Here is an 18,495-nt window from a genome sequence, read left to right as displayed (position 1 = left end):
CCTAATGGGTGGGAAGGTCGAAGAATGAATGGGCAGCAGTTCTAGCCTCTTCGAACAGAGTGGTTCCTCTCTAATCTCTATCTGGAGCTTCTGAGTGAGATTTTAAAGGATTCTACTGCTTAAAAGAAAAAGTTGGAAATACTGTTGAGAGACTGAAGGAATGAATGGTTTAAGACACAAACTGTTTCTTCCTAGAGGCAGCTGAATGCTGCTTTTCTGTAAGTGGGTGCATATGTTGGTAAACACGTGGGCACATATATTTTCATCATCTTGAGATGAATGTTGCCTTCCCTAAAAGGCTGTTTTCTTCTCTCCCATGCAGTAATGCAGATGATGGTATGAATGTAGGGATCTTGGATATTTTTGGATTCGAGAACTTTCGGAGAAATTCATTTGAACAGCTCTGCATAAACATCGCCAATGAGCAAATCCAGTACTATTTCAACCAGCACGTTTTCGCTCTTGAACAGGTAATAGTGAACTCTGAAGTGATTAAACCTGATGGGTAAGGTGTCTCCAAGCTGCCCACAGTTTGAAGCAGGAACCCTGTTAGGCTAACAGGTAAAAGATCCTGAGGAGAAACCACTGGTGAGACAGTCCTGTCAAAATAAATAGCGTAAATTTAGCCAGAGAAAAAGTCTTGATTTCTGTGGAAAGTTACATTTCCTCACTTGAGTGGAGATGGTGACAAGCCAGTTATTTAAATGTTGCTTCCAAACTATTTCATCACACTGTCCAAAATGCTACGTTCTCTTCTACTTTATTTGACTAAAAGCATCTATGATTGTGTCCAGCATGACACAGGATGATCTTGAATTCAGGGCACAGATTCTTGTTCTTAACTCCCAAATAGGCCATCCCCACCCCCGCCCCTACACACCAGATCCCATAGTAACTTGGGAGTGGGGATGTCTCCAGGGAGGAGTAGGTTATGTTCTTGGTTTTCTCCAAATGGAAGTCTTTCCCTTATGAGTTTAATGATAAATAAAACAGGGTGTGACACTCATGTGGCCAAAGGCTAGGAGGCCTTCCCCTCCACCCGAATTTCTACTCCAACCCCAAGACTTTATGCTGTATGAAGTAGTGCAACAATGAAACATTCTGACTGGGCCCTTTGTTTTAGAAGTGAAGACACACACACTGTACTGTGATTACATAAACACAAAGATATGGAGTAAAAATGTCAGTATTGGTTTTATCAGTGGAACTGGATAAACCTGTATCGCCCTCCCCCTCCCCTCCCACCCTGTACAAAACTCGACCTCCTTTCACTCAAGGCTCCTTGCATTCATTTCCCTGGGAAGTCTGGAGTTTTCTAGTTTTCCAGTCTGAGATGATTCCCTTAGCAGAATCCTTTGTAGAAGGTAGAAGTCTGCTTTCTTCCTGGTTTGAGCCATATTTATCACCAAAATAATTTTTTTCAGCTTCCCTTCTATTCCATGTCAGTTTCTAAATTACGACTTACCGAGTTGGTGTTTGGGAGACAACACTGTCCCTTCTTTGGCTGCTTCAGCTGTCTGCCACAGGCTGCCTGTAGGTCAGACCCAAACCCAAGCTTCAGCAGTGGGGTATGCAGAAGAGTCTTTCACTCACATACAGCTGCCTGTTTGCCACATACAGTCAGCATTGCCAGCTACAGAGTGCGTGCTGAAGCAGCCTTGTGCTACCCAGGCCAGGGTCGGGCTGGAGAGACTCACGGTCTGTTTCCCTCCAGATGGAATATCAGAATGAAGGCATTGATGCTACCCCCGTGGCGTATGAGGACAATCGCCCACTCCTGGACATGTTCCTCCAGAAACCCCTGGGACTGCTTGCGCTTTTGGATGAGGAAAGTCGATTTCCCCAAGCAACTGATCAGACCCTGGTTGGTGAGTGTCTCTTGGAAAAGGCATAATACACTCAGGAGAGAACTTGGTTCATTGGTATTTTAACTTGGTATTCTGGCCACCTGGTAGGTTATGCAAGTATAGACCCTGTTTTTAATGAATTGAAATCTTCAGCAAATGTCCTGATAGATTTGTGTCTGAAAGCAAACCCATCACCAAGCCCTCCTCACTTTCCTGTTGCTGCCAATATCATTTTTATACCTTCTCCCTTATTTCCTATAACCAGCTCTTGCTTCCCCTCCTTTTCATACCCTTCTCTCATATCTTTGCTTGGACCCCATCTGTGTCTAGTCCAAGTTTGTATAGAAGACCCTTCTGGTCTCCTGGCTTCTAGGTTCATACTTATCCCCTCTACCCTAAACATCCCAGCTAATTTAGTCTTTTTAAAGCCACCTTTTCATTAGGTTGCTGTTGTCTATAGGATGCCAATAAGACACCTCCTCCTGGCATTAAAGGCCCTCTGCACTCTATCCCTGTTCCTCTTGACCTTCTCTAATCTTCAGTGTTGCACACGATCTCATCCCTCACTTAGATTGTGAGATATTTAGGGCAACAAAGCCCCAATCTTTGCAACCCTTTAGTACTTAGCATGGTTCTTCACACAGAGTAGGCCCACAGTTACAACAATAGCAAAAATTGTTATTGAGGAAGGAACAGAAAGTTTCAAGCCTTTTCCCCAGATAGGAAATTGATCGGTGGGAGAGAGTCCCTTCCAGGAGTTGAAATTGTCACCCTTGGCGGTTTCCTTTTACCTATAAAGTCATCAGAAGTTGCCACAATAAGTTTATACCAGGGTTGTTTGCCTTCCATGGGATATCTTCATGGTTCTAAAGCTAATTGGCCAGAGTTCTGGTGTCATCAGTGTCCAAGCTAGGAGTTCTGAGAACGAGAGATCTTAGGGCATAGCCTGACACTAAAGACAACATGAAACAACTAAACAAAATTTGATTGTAAGCTCATGTCAACGGGGCATTTTTCTCCATCTTTGTACCTACAATGATAACATCAGGCTGCCCTCAATATCCATTATTCTGGGTCACTCCTGGCTCAAGAAGCACCTCTTTGTTTGAAGGAGTCAGCAGTTCTCATTGTAACTTTTAAACATGACAATCCACCCAGATAAATTTGAAGATAACCTACGAAGCAAATACTTCTGGAGGCCTAAAGGAGTGGAGCTGTGCTTTGGCATTCTGCACTACGCTGGGAAGGTAAGGCAAGTGTGTGTCAGTAAACCTGAATTTGACAAGGGTAAGTGTCCATATTACCCTGTCTGTGCTGCTCACAGAATGGCTTGCGGATTTCCTTCTCCTTTTAATTCTCTGCGAACACCTAAGTGTAATTCCCAAACTTTCTCAGTGGTGCTGCTCACAGAAAGTCGCCCTTAGCAAGAAAGCCACTTCTCGCTGGGGTGGCGTGGTGTAGCCATCTGCTTGCTGCTCACCTGAGCTCTGGCCTGGAAGTGACAGCTCTCCGGAGGGAGAACATAGTAGAGCGCTCACAGTGGTTAGCCGTGAATGTGCACGTTCTGAAGTCATTGGGAAATGTGTAGCTAACAGAGGAGGGTTAATATCACAGTGGGGCTCGGTTTTTAGCACTTTAACTATATGTGTCTACAGGACACCAAAAATGTCTAGATAAAAAGGGAAACAAATTCACTTCATCATCCAGATGTTAAGCTTTTATAACACTAACTGAAATTTCCACCTTTCATAACTTATGCCTCAGTCTCATTTCAAGTTCCCGAAGCAGAGTGGTGACTAATTCAGGAAATTCTCTGGTTCTGCAGCCAACAACTCATTGCTCGAGTTACTCTCAAAGGAGTCATTGGAATTATGGCTAATTGGTTCTGGTGGGGTCTGCTGAGGACCTGGGTCCAAAAAAAGGGTAGGAGTTCAACAAAAGGCATTTGGGATTATTTTGTTGATTTAAGATTTATTGAAAGTATTCTTTATATTCATATCATGGTATTGAAATTAATTTTGCCTGACTGGAGGTTAGTTGGAGGGCAATTCTAATATAAGTAAAGAGGATTATTTTTGTCTCCACATAGTGCATACTATCTATTTTGGATCTTTGTTAGAAATTGCAAGCCAGTTTTTACCCTTAAATACTTCATTCACCTTAGCACTGATGTCTGACCATATATTAATGTCCTCCACATCTGGGATACCCGCGTCTATCCTGAGCCCCGCCCCCCATTCCTGTCCTCTTCCTTGCACCTCCCTTTCTGTCTCTCTGTCCTTCTACACCAATTTCCTATTCACCCATCTTCCCTTTCTCTTTCTTCTCCTTTCTTGATTTTAAGGGGGAAAAAAGGATTGTTTTCTTTCTGGGCTCAGTGTCCTTTCCTGAATTCATTCTTTCTCTGGCATGTTCCTTAAAATTTCTCTGACCTGGATCCCTTCTGTTGTGAGAACTGAAAATGGCTCCGCATCCCTGAGCCATCACTCATGTGCCATGAGTACCTTGGGGAGCAACAACCGTACAGTGGTTATGAGCAGGGAGCCCAAACTTCCCAGGTTTGGAAGCCTGCCTGCCACTTGTGAGATTTGTCACCATGAGAATATCACTCAGCTTCTCGCTGAGTCTCTGCCCACCAGTATAACGGAGGTAGTTAATAGCATTTACCGTATAGGACAGGTGCTTTATGCAGAGTGACCAATATATAGTGCCCAGTTTATTTTCATAGTTATTCTCACATGATATATCTTTGATACACCTCTTTTCTTCAAAGAGCACCTGAACAAGAAGTTAAGATAAATTGGCCTGTCAAAAATTACAGTTTTTCCCTCCTTATCTCATGGTCTGTGTTTAGAGGCATGGCTGTGTCAAGATAGAGTCTCTACATAGGTCGATGAGTGACTGACCTCAGACAGCTCGCCAGTGTCGCCAGCAATGGGTGATGTCAGCTAGTTTGCTATTTGCTGTTCATGTTGCAGGTATTATACGATGCTTCTGGGGTTCTTGAGAAAAACAGAGACACTCTCCCTGCTGATGTGGTTGTGGTCCTGAGAACGTCAGAAAACAAGCTTCTGCAGCAACTCTTCTCGATTCCTTTGACCAAAACAGGTATGTGGAGCCCCCGACCTCCCTGGGCCTGATGCTTCCACAAGCACTGCTGAAGTTTTCTTGTTCGTGTCTCAATACTGCCAGGGCTACAGTACTACCATGTGGAACTTTAAGCACGGGTACAGGTCTATCCAACTGCAAGAAAAGGAAAGTGATTGTTTCTTTTGCAATTTAATTGCACATCATCAGTGTATATGCACTGTGTACACACACACAGACACACACCTTTTATAACATTAACTCTTAGACTTCTCATTTTCTCTGCTTGCCTCTTTCCATTCTTCCATTTATAAAATCATAAGTTATCATTAATTCATGCTAAGCACTCTAGGGTGGTCTCAGTTTACCTAGAATTTTTTTGGGAAGATTATTTCTGTTCACATATGATTCTAAGTGAAGGGAATGTGGGGAATCCAAAGGTCATGGGGTCATGGGGTCCTCAGAGGTCACCTGGTCCGACTCACTACCCAGTCAGTGACCCCACCCCCCACTCTCCTAACCAACTTAGAATAGGTCCATCATGGCCTGCATGCCCGGCCTTTGCCCTCTCACAGCCACGTTTTGCTTAATGGCTTCTGTTTAGCTGCACTGTCAGTTCTTATGATAAGAATTAGAAAACTAGGGCCAAAGAACAGAACTTCCCTGTCTTTGCTGTTTTGCCAAATAGATTCCCATTTGGTCAACCTGGGATCTGCTACCTTTGGCCGAGTAGCCCACTAGGTCTTCTCACAACTTTCCTCTCGAGGGAGTTATGTGCTGAGGGTCTGTCTGGAAACAGCTGTGGGTATGCTTTTATGAAAACTGGAGGAGAAGCCTCTTTGTCATTGTTCATTATTTCCTTTTCTTTCTTCCCACTCCCTCTTGAAATCATTGGCACCCATGTCTAGCTTGGGGCCTTTGTATGCTGAAAGGGAGTGGCTGCCAGGTCTGATTTTTAGCAACATGCAGAGGAATGAAAAACTTGGCTAAGAAAAAAGCCACAGTCTACAACCTTTGCTTCATCTTAACTTGGGAAGAAAGTTGAAACCAGTTCTTAACTTTCTTCAAACATGCTCCTTTAAACAAAAATAGTAGGGTGCCCATGAGAAAGCTGCCTCCACCTTTCTTTCCAGACACCTCTCTTGGGCAGAGCCAGGATTTGATTTATCATCTCCTTATGAAGATATTTACCCTCAAACCTTGGTTCTAAAGAGATTGTGCATCCTACATTGAAGGTCAGAATATTAATCAAGCTTCTAAATTTTAAAACATCTATTTTTGGTTTTAATGTATTACAGCCTTTGAAGGTGGGAGAATTTTATTGGACAGAAGTAGTTTGTTTTGTTTTTGCTGAAATTATAAATATTTGTTTCAGAGTGGCCAGATGTGAGCAGGGCTCCCTCACCAGACACTTAGGTCTTATCAGGAAACTTATGTGCAGGGGCAAAGATACACCCATTATTAATACCCCTAATATGTACTCTTTGAAGTGAAATCTGTCCAAATGACTTGTCAGTTGGCATTTACACTCTCTCATAAATATGAGTAACGATTTGTCAAATCTGTTCACAACTTTGGAATTTCCAATTTTTCAGGGGTTGGCAAAATAAAAACAATTTCGCAGCCTGGGCCACTAGGTGGCGCGATGCAAGAAGTCAGACTTCGGCAGCAAGCCTTGTGTTTGCCCTTGATTGCCTAAATGGGGAGGAACAGGAACAAAGAGATAGCCTCTGCTTTTTTTTTTTTTTTTTTTTTTTTTATGCTTTTTGCTTTTTGCTTTTCCCTGAAAGAGCTTTCCTCCTGTCTTGTAACTCTTTGTGAATCTTGCCTTCAAACTGCATTCCATACCTCCTGGAGGAAACAAAAGTGAAAAAGAAGACTGGAAACAAACATATTTTCCTAACAAGCTTCCTTGTATTCCTGAGTTGATATGGTATATGATAATTTCTTTTGAAATCCTAAACTTTATTTTCTCCACATTTTGAGTAAAATTTAGAAGCCACAAAAACACATCAAAACTAATAAGCATGATTCTATTTTCTTTTTCTGAAATTAATCATATAAAAATGCCTTCAATCAACATTTATAGAACAGCTTCTAATAATAAGACACCGTTTAGGCAGCAAGGAGGAGATAAAGATAAAATGGCTTTGCCCTAAAGCAACGGGAACTTTCCTTTACCTTCACTTTTCTGTCTAGAATTTACGTCCTTATGATGATATTTACCCTCAAATATCAGTTCTTAAGAGATTGTGCATCCAATGTTGAAGGTCAGAATATTAATTAAGATTCTAAGTTTTAAAACATCCATATTCTATATTTTTTAGTTTTAGTATATTCCAGCCTTTGAAGGTGGGAAAACCTTACTGGACAGAAATAGTTCGTGCTATTTTTACTGAAATTGTAAATACTCGTTCCAGCACATGTCTCTTATGAAAGCAGATGTGGTTGTACATCTCAGCATTCTCGCTGGAAGCAAGGTCCCTCACATCCTGGCATTTTAAAAAGAGTATGCCGATATTTTCAGTGAATGAGAAACCATTTTCTTGGTTGTTTTTATTTTTATTTTTTACTCTGTTTTGAACCCTTAAATTCTTGTTTTATTAAAATTAAATGGGTCACTAGTTCAATGAGCATAAATAGATATGGGTAGTTACTTTACAAACTTCTTTAGGAGATGAACTACAGAGAGGAAGGAAAAAAACCAAAGTTGGGAAGCTTGGGAGGCTGTTAGCCCCAGACTTTGAAAAGAGGTCCATTGTTGGGACTCCTCAGTTTCGAGTGAAGAGAACTCTATGGGATATTGGCACTGCTCTGGCTCGTGGTCCTCATGGTGGTTATGTGTTATAATATCTGTTATGCTGTACATGTTTTGCAAACTTTTCTGTACATGCATTCTATTTCACAATAGCACTTTTATTTTCCAAAAGAGAGAGGAGATCTTAAAATGCAAAGAGAAACTTTTTTTATCTAAGATTTCCTGTTCCCTTAAGTTGAGGTTTCCTGGTAGCTAGACTGTTGCAGCCCTTGGCGTTCAAAGGCAGGCATCAGAGAGCTCCTGGCTGACATTCCTGTTTGTTTAAATCAGCCTCCTCTCTGGGCTGCTGGGCAGGTAGGTAACAATCCCTTCATTAGTGTTTATAAAACAGAAGTATTGGTTCTTGGTCTAATCTCTTAATGAGGTTGAGAGGATTAACCTCTGTGTGTCTCTGTGTGAAACCATAATATAAAATCAGAGAGAGTAATCCAGTTGACATTTTCCTGTTTCCTGTACCCACCTTCCTGTTCATGTTGTACATCCCCAAATATCGAAAAGGTTAAAAAACGTGGGGTGTGAAGGCAGGAGGCGCAGGGTCATCGGGAGATAGGGCTTCTCCCAAATTTCTGTAGCCCCCTGAGCAGCAGCCCCTTCTTCTGGCACGCAGCTGCCTGCTCCCACTCCAGGGTACTCACTGGCCATCAGGTGCTCGGAGGCAGCTCAGACTTATGGGACTGCTCTCTTGCCTCTAGATGGGCCACTTCAGACGTGGTGAAATTTTCTTTGTAATTTTCTTCCTATTGATAGGAAGTTCTCTGAAGATTTCATGCATGAAAATTTGATGTGGCAGCAACATTGCTTTCTAAATCTTCAGCTGGAACTTTTCATACTGCATGATCTAGGTAGAAAAACATTAAAAGGAAAGATGTTATAACAAGGTTTCATCGCCTATTTTCTTGTTTGGGGGACGTTCCACTTGCTACTAATAAACTAGAGAAAAGTTCAAAAGGCTCAAGGAAACAAAGAGAAGAGATTTCAAAAAGAACTTGAAAAATCCATTTCTGTCTTTGAATTGTGAATTCTGACTTTCAAGTAAGGGTTTGGGGTTTTAAAGGAGTTCAGAACTTGGAAGAAACTAGAAAAAACAAGAGCAGTGCCAGAGGGAATATTCTACGAGCCTCCAAGTCTGGCTTTGCTTCAGAATCTAGAACTGAGTTTGGCTCTATTTTCTCCTGCCCAAGCTCTCCCAGGTAGTTTCCCTTGGAATTTCTTTGAAGTGAAAATCAACAGTAAATTCGCTTTACCTTGACTTCCATTGGTTCTTCTTTTTATTTGGATGGGGGAGGGGCAAGATGAGCCCCCTCGTTGTATATCTGTAAAATACTAACACCATCACTGCTGAAATACTTGTTGCTTCTTCCTGATTCTGTCACTCCCCAAATTCAGCATTCAGCTCTTAAGAGGATGCCTTTTGGTAACTGTCTCTGGGAGTTTTCCTTTTCCACTTATGGTTTCTCCTCCCTACTGGCAGTTCAGAAAATGGGTCTAGCAGGATGAGCTGACTCTAAATGACAAGGTTCCAGGGTCACAGACATGGACAGTGCTTGCCTCCTCCTGAAACAGCAGCTCTAATGAGCCAACCCTGTCAGGAAGCCCCGAGGGGTGAGTTCCTCAAGCAGAGACCTGCTTCTTTCTATTTAATTTGAGAGTGTATTTCAGTCAGTAGATAATTATATATTTAGGGTCTATCTAGATGTTGTGTTGTGCATAGGTGCTTTCTAGAAGGAATAAAAGAAAATCCCAATTTGAATAGTCAGGGACAGACAGTGCGTATCCTAAATGTATAAAGTATGCACAAAATAGTGTAAATTCTGAATAGGCATGTAAGTCAATAAATGGGGACAATGTAAGCATTGTGTCTGTATAAGTAAAAATAGAGGGAAAAGTCATGGAAATATGTGTTCGTATGGGAGAAAACTTCTTTTAATTGTGAAGACTTCTTGGAAGAGTTTTTTAAAATTTATTTTTATTTTTATTATTTTTTTAAGATTTTATTTATTTGAGAGAGAGCACGAGCCAAGGGGAGAGAGGGGCAGAAGGAGAGGGAGAGGGAGAAGCAGGCTCCCAGCTGAGCAGGGAGCCCCACACGCGGGGCTCGATCCCAGCATCCTGGGATCATGACCTGAGCTGAAGGCCACGCTTAACCGACTGAGCCACCCAGGCGCCCCGGAAGAGTTTTTTCTCTTTGTGGTTTTGTTTGTTTATTTGTTTTAATGGAGAGTAGAAAAAAATTGAGCAGTCTGGAAGTAATGAGGCATTCTAAGCCAGGGTCTATAGCACTGGAAAGGAGAGGAAGGCAGTGGGATAATTAAGTGACTAGGACATGAGGAAAGGACTCAGGGCACAGGGAAGGAAGCAAGATGGATAAATGATGGCAGTCTCTGAGCCAAGGGTGGGCTTCTGATGCCAATCTGAAACACTGTGGGTGGTCAGGACAGGCTCCTGGAGAGAACAATTGTAGGGTGAGAAAGGAAAACTTGTGTGGGGGTGTTGACTGACTGAGAACCAGGGTGCGCCCCATGTGTTTGGAGCCATGTATGAGTAGATGCTCCATAAATACTTCTGCATTCTACATTTAGATCTAGCATCCATTTTGAGTTAATTTTCTATGAGGTATGAGGTTGAGGTTCATTTTTTTTTCCATAAGTATGTCCACTTGCTTGAACACTATTGAAATGGTTGTCTTTTCTTCATTGAATTGCTTTAGCGTTTGTCAAAAATCAATGGTTATATTTGTGTGGGTCTGTTTCATTGATCTGTGTATTTAATTCTTCACCAGTACCACACTGTCTTTACTATTGTAGCTTTATAGTAAGTCTTAAAACAGGTAGTGCGATTCCTCCAAGTTTATTCTTCTCTTTCAAAATTGTTTTGGCTATTTCAGTTCCTTTGCCTTTCCATATAAATTTTGAAAGTAGTTTGTCTATATCTATACAAAATCCTGCTATGATTTTGATTGGAATTGCATGAAATCTATAGACCAGTCTGGGAAGAATTGACATCTTCATTATGTTGAGTCTTTCAGTCCACAAACACAGTATGTCTACTTGTGGATCTTACTTGATTTCTTAATCAGTACAGTTGGCCCTTGAACAACATAGTTCATTTGAACTGGGTGGGTCCACTTATATGCAGACTTTTTAAATAAATATAGTACAGTACTGTAAATGTATTTTCCTTATGACTTTCTTAGTAACATTTTCTTTTTTTCTAGCTTACTTGATTGTTAGGAATATAGTATATAATATATATAACATACAAAATATGTGTTAATCAACTGTTTATGTTATTCAGTAAGGCTTCCAGTCAACAGTAGCTTATTCGTAGGTTAAGTTTTGGGGGAGTCAAGAGTTATTTGTGGATTTTTGATCATGTAGGGGTTTGGCACCCCAAACTGTGTGTTGTTCAAGGGTCATCTGTATTTTGTTTTGCATACAGATCCTGTACATGTTTTGTTAGATTTATACCTAAGTATTTCAACTTTTGGAGCTAGTAAACATTTTTTGTTTGTTTGTTTTCAGTTGTCCGGCTAACATACAGAAATACCATTGATTTTTGCAGATTGATCTTATCTCCCACAACCTTGCTAAACTCAGTAGGAGTTTTGTTTTTGCTTTTTTGATTCCTAGGGATTTTCTACATAGACAGTCATGTTGTCTATAAATAAGAACATTTATTTTTCTTTCCATTCTTATGCTTTTTATTTCTTTTTCTTGCCTTATTTCACTGGCTAGGACTTCTAGTATAATGTTGAATAGAAGTGGTAAGAGGGGAAACATCCTTCCTTTGTTCCTGATCTTGGGGGGAAAGAGTCTTTCACCATTAAGTATGATGTTAGCTGGAGGTTTCATGTAGGTGTCCGTGTGCTTGCTATTCCCTCTATCTGGAATATTTTCCCCCAAGACATACCCACAGCTAGCTTCTTCACTTTCTTTAGGTCTTTTATCAAAATCTGCTTTTCCTGTTAAAATGTCAACCTACTCAATATTTTATATTCCCATTTCCTGTTTTATTTTTCTCCTTAGCACTTATCACTACCTTATATACCATATACAGTTATTTATCTTGTTTATTGTCTGCCTTCCTCCACCATAATGCAAGTTCCAAGATGGCAGGGATTTTTGTCTCGTTTGTCTATTACTGTATCCTACCTGGCATATAGTAGCCATTCAGTTTATGCTTACTGAATAAATGATGGATGAAACCAAATCTACCCAACCACCTGTATCTGTTCCCATTTCTGTCTTCCTTCTAAATGACTGGACTATGCCTGCCCTTATTACAGGCCAGCTCTCCACTTGTCCTCTCTATTCCTTCCCCTTTCACTTTCACAAGGACTTTGATCATGAAGTTATTTCTCTTCTCTTCTGCATCATCTGTTTATCCCTCTTAATGTGATCATTCTCATCAACATAGTGTCTTCCATCTTTTTGACTCCTTGTTATATGTTAAATTGTGTTTTCCCCCACCACCGAAAAGATATGTTGGAGTCCTAAGCCCCAATACTTCAGAATGTGACTTTATTTAGAAATAAGGCCTTTACAGAGATAATCAAGGCAAAATGAAGTCATCAAGGTGGGCCCTAATCCAATATGACTGCTGCCCTCATAAAAAAGAAAAATTTGGACATAGAGACACACAGGGAGAGTGCCGTGTGAAGATGAAAGCAGAGAGCAGGGTGATGCATGTACAGCTTCTCTCAGCTGAACCTCTGAACTAAATTCTGTTTCTACTCTTGCCTTTTACAGCCTAACAGCTAAACTGTAGTCTTTTAAAAAATGTAACTCTGGTCATCTCACTCCCCTGCTTGAAGCCTCCAATGGCCCCTCATCACACCTAGAATAAAATCCAAAACTCCTGGGGTGCCTGGGTGGTTCAGTTGGTTAAGTATCCAGCTCTTGGTTTCAGCTCGGGTTGTGATCTCAGGGTCCTGAGATTAAGCCCCATGTGGGGCTCGCCACTCAGCAGAGAGTTTGCTTCCTCTCTCTCTCTCCCTCTGCCCCTCCCCCTGCTCATGCATTCTCGCGAAAATAAATAAATATATCTATAAAAAAAAAATCCGAACTCCTTTCCTTTTCTACAAACATGATCAGTCCCTGCCCTTCTCTCTGTCCCGATCTTTACCCCTCACTTTCTGTCTTCCTTCTGTTACTCAGATATTCCAAGCCTTTTCCTGACTCTGCAACCAGCTGCTCAGTCTGCCTGGAAGACTCTTTCTCCAGATCTTACAGGTCTGTCTCCATCTTGTGATCCAGAATCCTGCTCAGATATCATCTCCAAAGAGAGATCTTCTCTGTCCACCCAATGGAGAGTAGCCCCACACCTCCATACTCAGTCTGTTACATTACCCTGTTTAACTATCTCCATTGGGATCTAACATTATCCTCTCTATGTATCACCTCCTTCCCCCATCCCCAATGCTAAACTGTAAGCTCCTTGACAGCAGAGACCTTATCAGTCTTTTTTTTTTTTTTTTTTACCACAGTATACCCAGAACCCAGAGCAATGCCCAGTGCATAGTAAGTCCTCAATAAATGTTTGTTAAATAACTTGGTAACTCCTGCAAGGTAGAAACTAAAGCTAAAATCCAAATCTTGACTCCCAGTTTAAGGCTCTATACTAATTTATGAGGGCTGCCATAACAAGGCACCACAAATAAAAAGTGGCTTAAACAAGAGATATTTATTGTCTCACAGTTCTGGAGTCTAGAAGTCCAAGATTAAAGTGTTGGCAGGTTTGATTTCTTCTGATGCCTCTCTCCTTGGCTGGCAGATGGCTGCCTTTTCAGTATTCTAACATGGTCATTCCTTGGTCTGTGTGTATATTGTGTGTCCCAATCTCCTCTCTTTATGAGGACACCAGTCATATTGGATCACCCATTTGACCTTAATCACCTTTTAGAGGTCCTGTCTCCAAATGCAGTCACACTCCGAGGTACTGGGGGTTAGGACTTGAACATATCAATTTGGGTGGGGGGATATGATGCAACCTATCACAGATCACTAATAGCTGAGGGAGCTGTTCGATATGAGCCCCCTACCTGTGGGACATGTGGGGGCCACCACCTTTCCCCAAAAAACCCAAGGACAGCTGTGACCTGCCAGAGAGTGTTTGCAGCCTCACCCAGTCAGGGAAGGAGAGCTCTGTTCTCTCCCTTTTCCTTTCTCCCTTCTGCTGACCAGATGAACTAGTCTGGAGAAAAGAGAAGACTCCCCCAAGCCATGAAAGCCATCAATCCAGTCTGGAGGGAAAGGGAGAATGGGAAAAAGAGCTTTGAATTGGTATGATATCAGAAGTTAAAAACAAATAAGAATGTATCTTTAAAACCAAAAGTAATCTTTAATAGAAAATATCTAAAAGATCTATGAACTGGGGCAGAAATATGGTTAAGAGAACTGCCATCCTCACAGAAAGGTGGGTCAGTGTGGGTGAGGGAAATGACAGGAAAAGGCAATGTTTATCCCCAATGAACTGGGATGCCTCAGTATGCTGATTTCATGCTCCAGGCACAGCAGAGAGCCACAAAGCTTTCTGTACATGTGACCCTAGGAGGCTCGCAGTTTCCATAACTAACTGGGGATTCATCCCAGCACCAGCCTGGAGCAGATGAGAGTCAGATTTTTGTCTCAGGAATAGGGCAAGTGGCACTGAATAGGGCAAGTCACTCATGAGTAACAGAAACAGCGAATGTTAATTACATGGGCTCTTCATCTCCAACAATCTGTCATCAGAATTTTAGTTCAGTGCTTGGTCTACCCAGCTATGCAGTTCTGCCCATGTAACCATCTTGTCTACCTGAGAAGACTGTTAGCCCCATGAGAACAGAGAGGTGCCTTCTGTTTTATGTATACAGAGAACATGTAGTCGGAACTGTTCACAGTACTTCACAGCTCCACACCGTTGCCCACATGCATTCCGCTTTCTGGAATTGTGTCTGTCCCCCACCCCCACACTCATATCACACCTTCCATCCTTCCCCCTCTCCTGCCTCTGAATCCTTTTTTCTTTTTTTTTTTTTTTTATTCTCCAGAACTCAGCCCTAGCCTCACCTCCTCCAGGAAATTTTGGGTTGGGTCCAATTCCTTGCACCACTGGAATGTAAATTCCATGAGGATAGGATTTTATCTATTTAGTTAGCTCCTCTTTCCAACTCCTAGCGAAGCCCCTGGCACATAGGAGATGCTCAGTAGATCTGTCTGTTCAGGCAGGGAGTGCAATTTATGACCAGAATTTCCTGGTGGTCCTGAGAGCACTAGAAGCACGTCAGAAATACTGGACCACCCTGTGATTTGCGGTGTCGGTTGGAAGCCCACCATCATTGGACATCTATGTTCACAAGTTGTGAAATTCAGAGAAGAACTCCACTTAGAATTCCATAATCTGAATCTAGAAGAACAAGTGTGAAGCCCTGTTTGGACTCAGGTACCAGAGAAGTGCAGGTGTAATTGCAGTTACATCTGGCATCTAAAATAGATTGCTAGCCCCCTTCTGGCTGGAGTGGGCGGGAGGGGGCTGTCCCAGAAGCAAACAGCACACACGGGATTAAAGTATAGACTGTGCCAGGAAGCGTGAGAGCCATGTATTTGCTCAGAAATGTGACCGTCCTGGGGGCTGTGGGTGATGTGTGGCCATCCCTTACCTGACTGCCTGAACCTCTGCTGCCTCTGTGAAGTTCTGTGACGGGCAGCATCCTCCTCTGCCCTTTAACAGGCTGGAGGAGGAGGCAGAGCTTCCTGGCAACAGCTGAACAGCCCCTGGAGAACCTTTACACCTTCTTACCTCTCCCTTTGTGAATGGTTTTCAGTCAAAAGCCTTGCAGAAGACAAAATGCCTGTGTAGTATGGTGGTGATGGGCAGAGAGCATCTCTTGTAATTCTAGTTTTTTCCCCCTTATCCCTGAATGCTTTTAGGTTTTGAGTTTGCATTTTCCAAGTGCTATTTTCTTTGTGTTTAAACGTAAGCAACTTAAGTGTTTCTTTCCTTTTTAAAAGTTGGCCTTCAGTTTCTTCTACCCCATCAGCTGTGGTGGAGTGAGGAGCCCTGGACTGTTAAGTCGGGAGACTTAGATATAGATTGCTACTTTGTATCCCTCGGATTTAATTCTCTGAACCAGCTTACCATCTGCACATTGAGGGGTTTGCATGAAAAACCTCCCCCGATTAGATGGAACCTTAAGGTCAAACAGACAAACCCCTAATAATCTCTAGCCCAAACCTTCAGTCTGGAATTTGAAAGCTTTCACTGGGCCCTCTTTTGTGTGTGGGTCTGTAGATTCATGCTGTCCAGTGTAATGTAAAATGTTCTATTATCACATTTTAAAATGTGAAGAGAAACAGGTTGTCTAAGTCTGTTCAGGCTGCCATAACAAAATACCATAGACTGGGTGGCTTATAAACAACAGAAATTTATTTCTTACAGTTCTGGAGGCTGGAAAATCCAGGCTCAAGGTGCCAGCACATTTAGTGACTGATGAGAGCCCATTTCCTGGTTCACAGAGCCTTTCTGCTGTGTCCTCATATGATGGAAGGGTCAAGGGAGCTCTCTGGGGCCTCCTTTGTGAGGGCACTGATCCATTCCTGAGGGCTCTGCCTTCATGAATCCCCTAATAACCTCTCAAAGGCCCCACCTCCCTGCTCAGAAACACGGTCACCCCAGGGGCTCTGGGTGCATGTGTGTACCATCACATTGGGGGTTAGGATTTAACATATGAATGGGGAGGGATATAAACATTCAGTCTATAGCACAAGTAAAGGTGAAATAATTATAATAATGTATCTTTACTTAATATATCAAAAATAGTATCATTTAACATGTAACCAATATAAATCTTACCAATGCGATATTTTACTTTTTTTGTTGTACTATGTTCTCAAAATCTGGTAGGTATTTTACACTTATGGCATATCTTAATTTGGACTGGCCACATTCCACATGTTCCGTAGCTACCATATTGAATAGCTGTCGCTCTGATGAATCGCTGTCCTGGCCACAGAAGTGCCTCATTCCTGCTTTTAAAGAGAAGTGCAGAGATGACAAAGAGCCCTTCTTGCTGATCCTCCCAAAGAAAATAAAGTCTTCTCTCTTCATAAAACAATATTTTATTGTGTCCAGATTTGACATTAGACTATTTTCCTGTGTATGAGAGAAATCGCTCTTCTGGATTTGCCAAGTTCCAGTATAAGCTTTTAAAAATTTTTCTTGACTCTTTTGGCAGAGATAGAAATATTCCCATATTGTCAGTAGTGAGAGCAGTGTTTCCCAAAATGTGTTTCATGAAGCACAAGGTTTGTGGGATGTGAAGAGGTGTGAGGTGAATAAGAGATTCCCGTGGTCAAAAAGTGTGGGGAATACTGATTGTGAAAATCCAATACATAGCTTTATTGCAGAAATACCAAGAGATGCCTCTTACATACAGGGCTTCCAAAACCAAGAAACTGCTTTTTGTGGAAAGCATCTTGAGGGTCAGGAGTCAAGTGGGACCCGCTGAGGCAATGCTGATCAGAGAATTTTCTCCCTGACTTCCTTTTCCAGGGCAACCTTGTCATGTGGGTTTTATATCCATTCCCAAAAGTTCCTTTCTTAGTTCAAGGGACCCTGTTGATGTTATGTTCTTGAGAAGGAAAAACTGAGCTCAATAATGAGTTGCGATAATGGCTCTAATATTGGGAACGTTAGTATCTATTGTGAATCAGATCCACTATCTTTCCTCAACACATTTTAATAGTTCTTTCATAGCTCCTAAATGTGACAGCGAATGTACATTTTATTCTAAAGTGGCAGTTCAATTTAGAGACATTTTGTTTTATTTCTTTAATGATCCTGTCAAGTATAGCAAATGTGGCAGCTGTGATTTTTTTTCAAGTGGTCAAAAATGCAAGAAAAGTAAGTTCTGCTTCTCTCAGCCAGCATCCTTCTCATTCATAGAAAAGAAATATGTTCCCATTTAAGATGAAAGGTTCTTTGCTTTTATTTCATAGCTCATATTGGAGAAAAAGTCTCAAGGCCATTTACAGTTTATTAATTTATCCCACTATAAAATCTCTTTATAATGGGGCTTTCAGGTCGTTTTAACCCTCCTCCTTCCTTCCCTTCCTGAAAGGTAACTCCAGGCACTGCAAATCAAATGATTTAGAAACAAAGCCATTATAATTATAATCTCTCTACTTAGAGATGGATCACAATTTAACACTTTTTCCCCAGGAATTTGGGTCATATTAATAGAAACTGTATTTTTCTCTTTAGAATACAAGACTAGCTTCTGACAGTCTGGTCCATATGTTAGAAGCATATAAAAGTTAATCATTTTGCTGTGGTGCCAGCTTGTGTGTGAAGAAAAGCTGTAAACCACAGCTGTATGGAGTAACAATTGTGAACTTTACTGGCTTGCACATGTGAGACATCAGTAAACCAAATAAAATGTCACTGAACTGAACCTGAGAGCTGGAAGTGGAGAGAGGACCGCTTAGATTTTATTAAGGTTTGTATTTAGCAAAGTCGTTCCATTCTTTGCATTTCACAAGGGTAGTTGAGGTTACACAAAAACCAAATCAACTGTTTTCCAGATGATTAGGTTTGGCTTAGCCACAACAATGGTGATTGCTTAGTAATCAGTGGGATCACTGGGTGGTTGACCTGGTTTGGTGTGTAAATGACAAAAAAAATCCAGACATCATCTAAAATCAATTGGGGTCAATCAGTTTGGCCAGGCAGCAGTCCCATCAGTTACTCAGTGGTCTGCCTTGG

General features: G+C 41.6%; 1 protein-coding gene across 1 annotated transcript in view; it reads left to right on the top strand.

Annotated features, from left to right (window-relative positions):
• Nucleotides 1–18,495, top strand: part of MYO3B (myosin IIIB) — a 390,474-nt gene that overhangs the window by 182,251 nt on the left and 189,728 nt on the right. Inside the window, exons 19-22 of the mRNA XM_032401018.1 lie at nt 323–470; nt 1,715–1,868; nt 3,006–3,094; nt 4,826–4,955. Coding sequence (XP_032256909.1) covers nt 323–470; nt 1,715–1,868; nt 3,006–3,094; nt 4,826–4,955 — 521 coding nt within the window. The remainder of the gene's footprint in view (nt 1–322; nt 471–1,714; nt 1,869–3,005; nt 3,095–4,825; nt 4,956–18,495) is intronic.

This window comes from Phoca vitulina, unplaced genomic scaffold, assembly GCF_004348235.1.
Source record: "Phoca vitulina isolate PV1807 unplaced genomic scaffold, GSC_HSeal_1.0 scaffold1, whole genome shotgun sequence".
Taxonomy (NCBI): Eukaryota; Metazoa; Chordata; class Mammalia; order Carnivora; family Phocidae; genus Phoca; species Phoca vitulina.
Note: the sequence above shows the minus strand (reverse complement) of the source record. Positions and strands in the feature narration are given on the sequence as shown.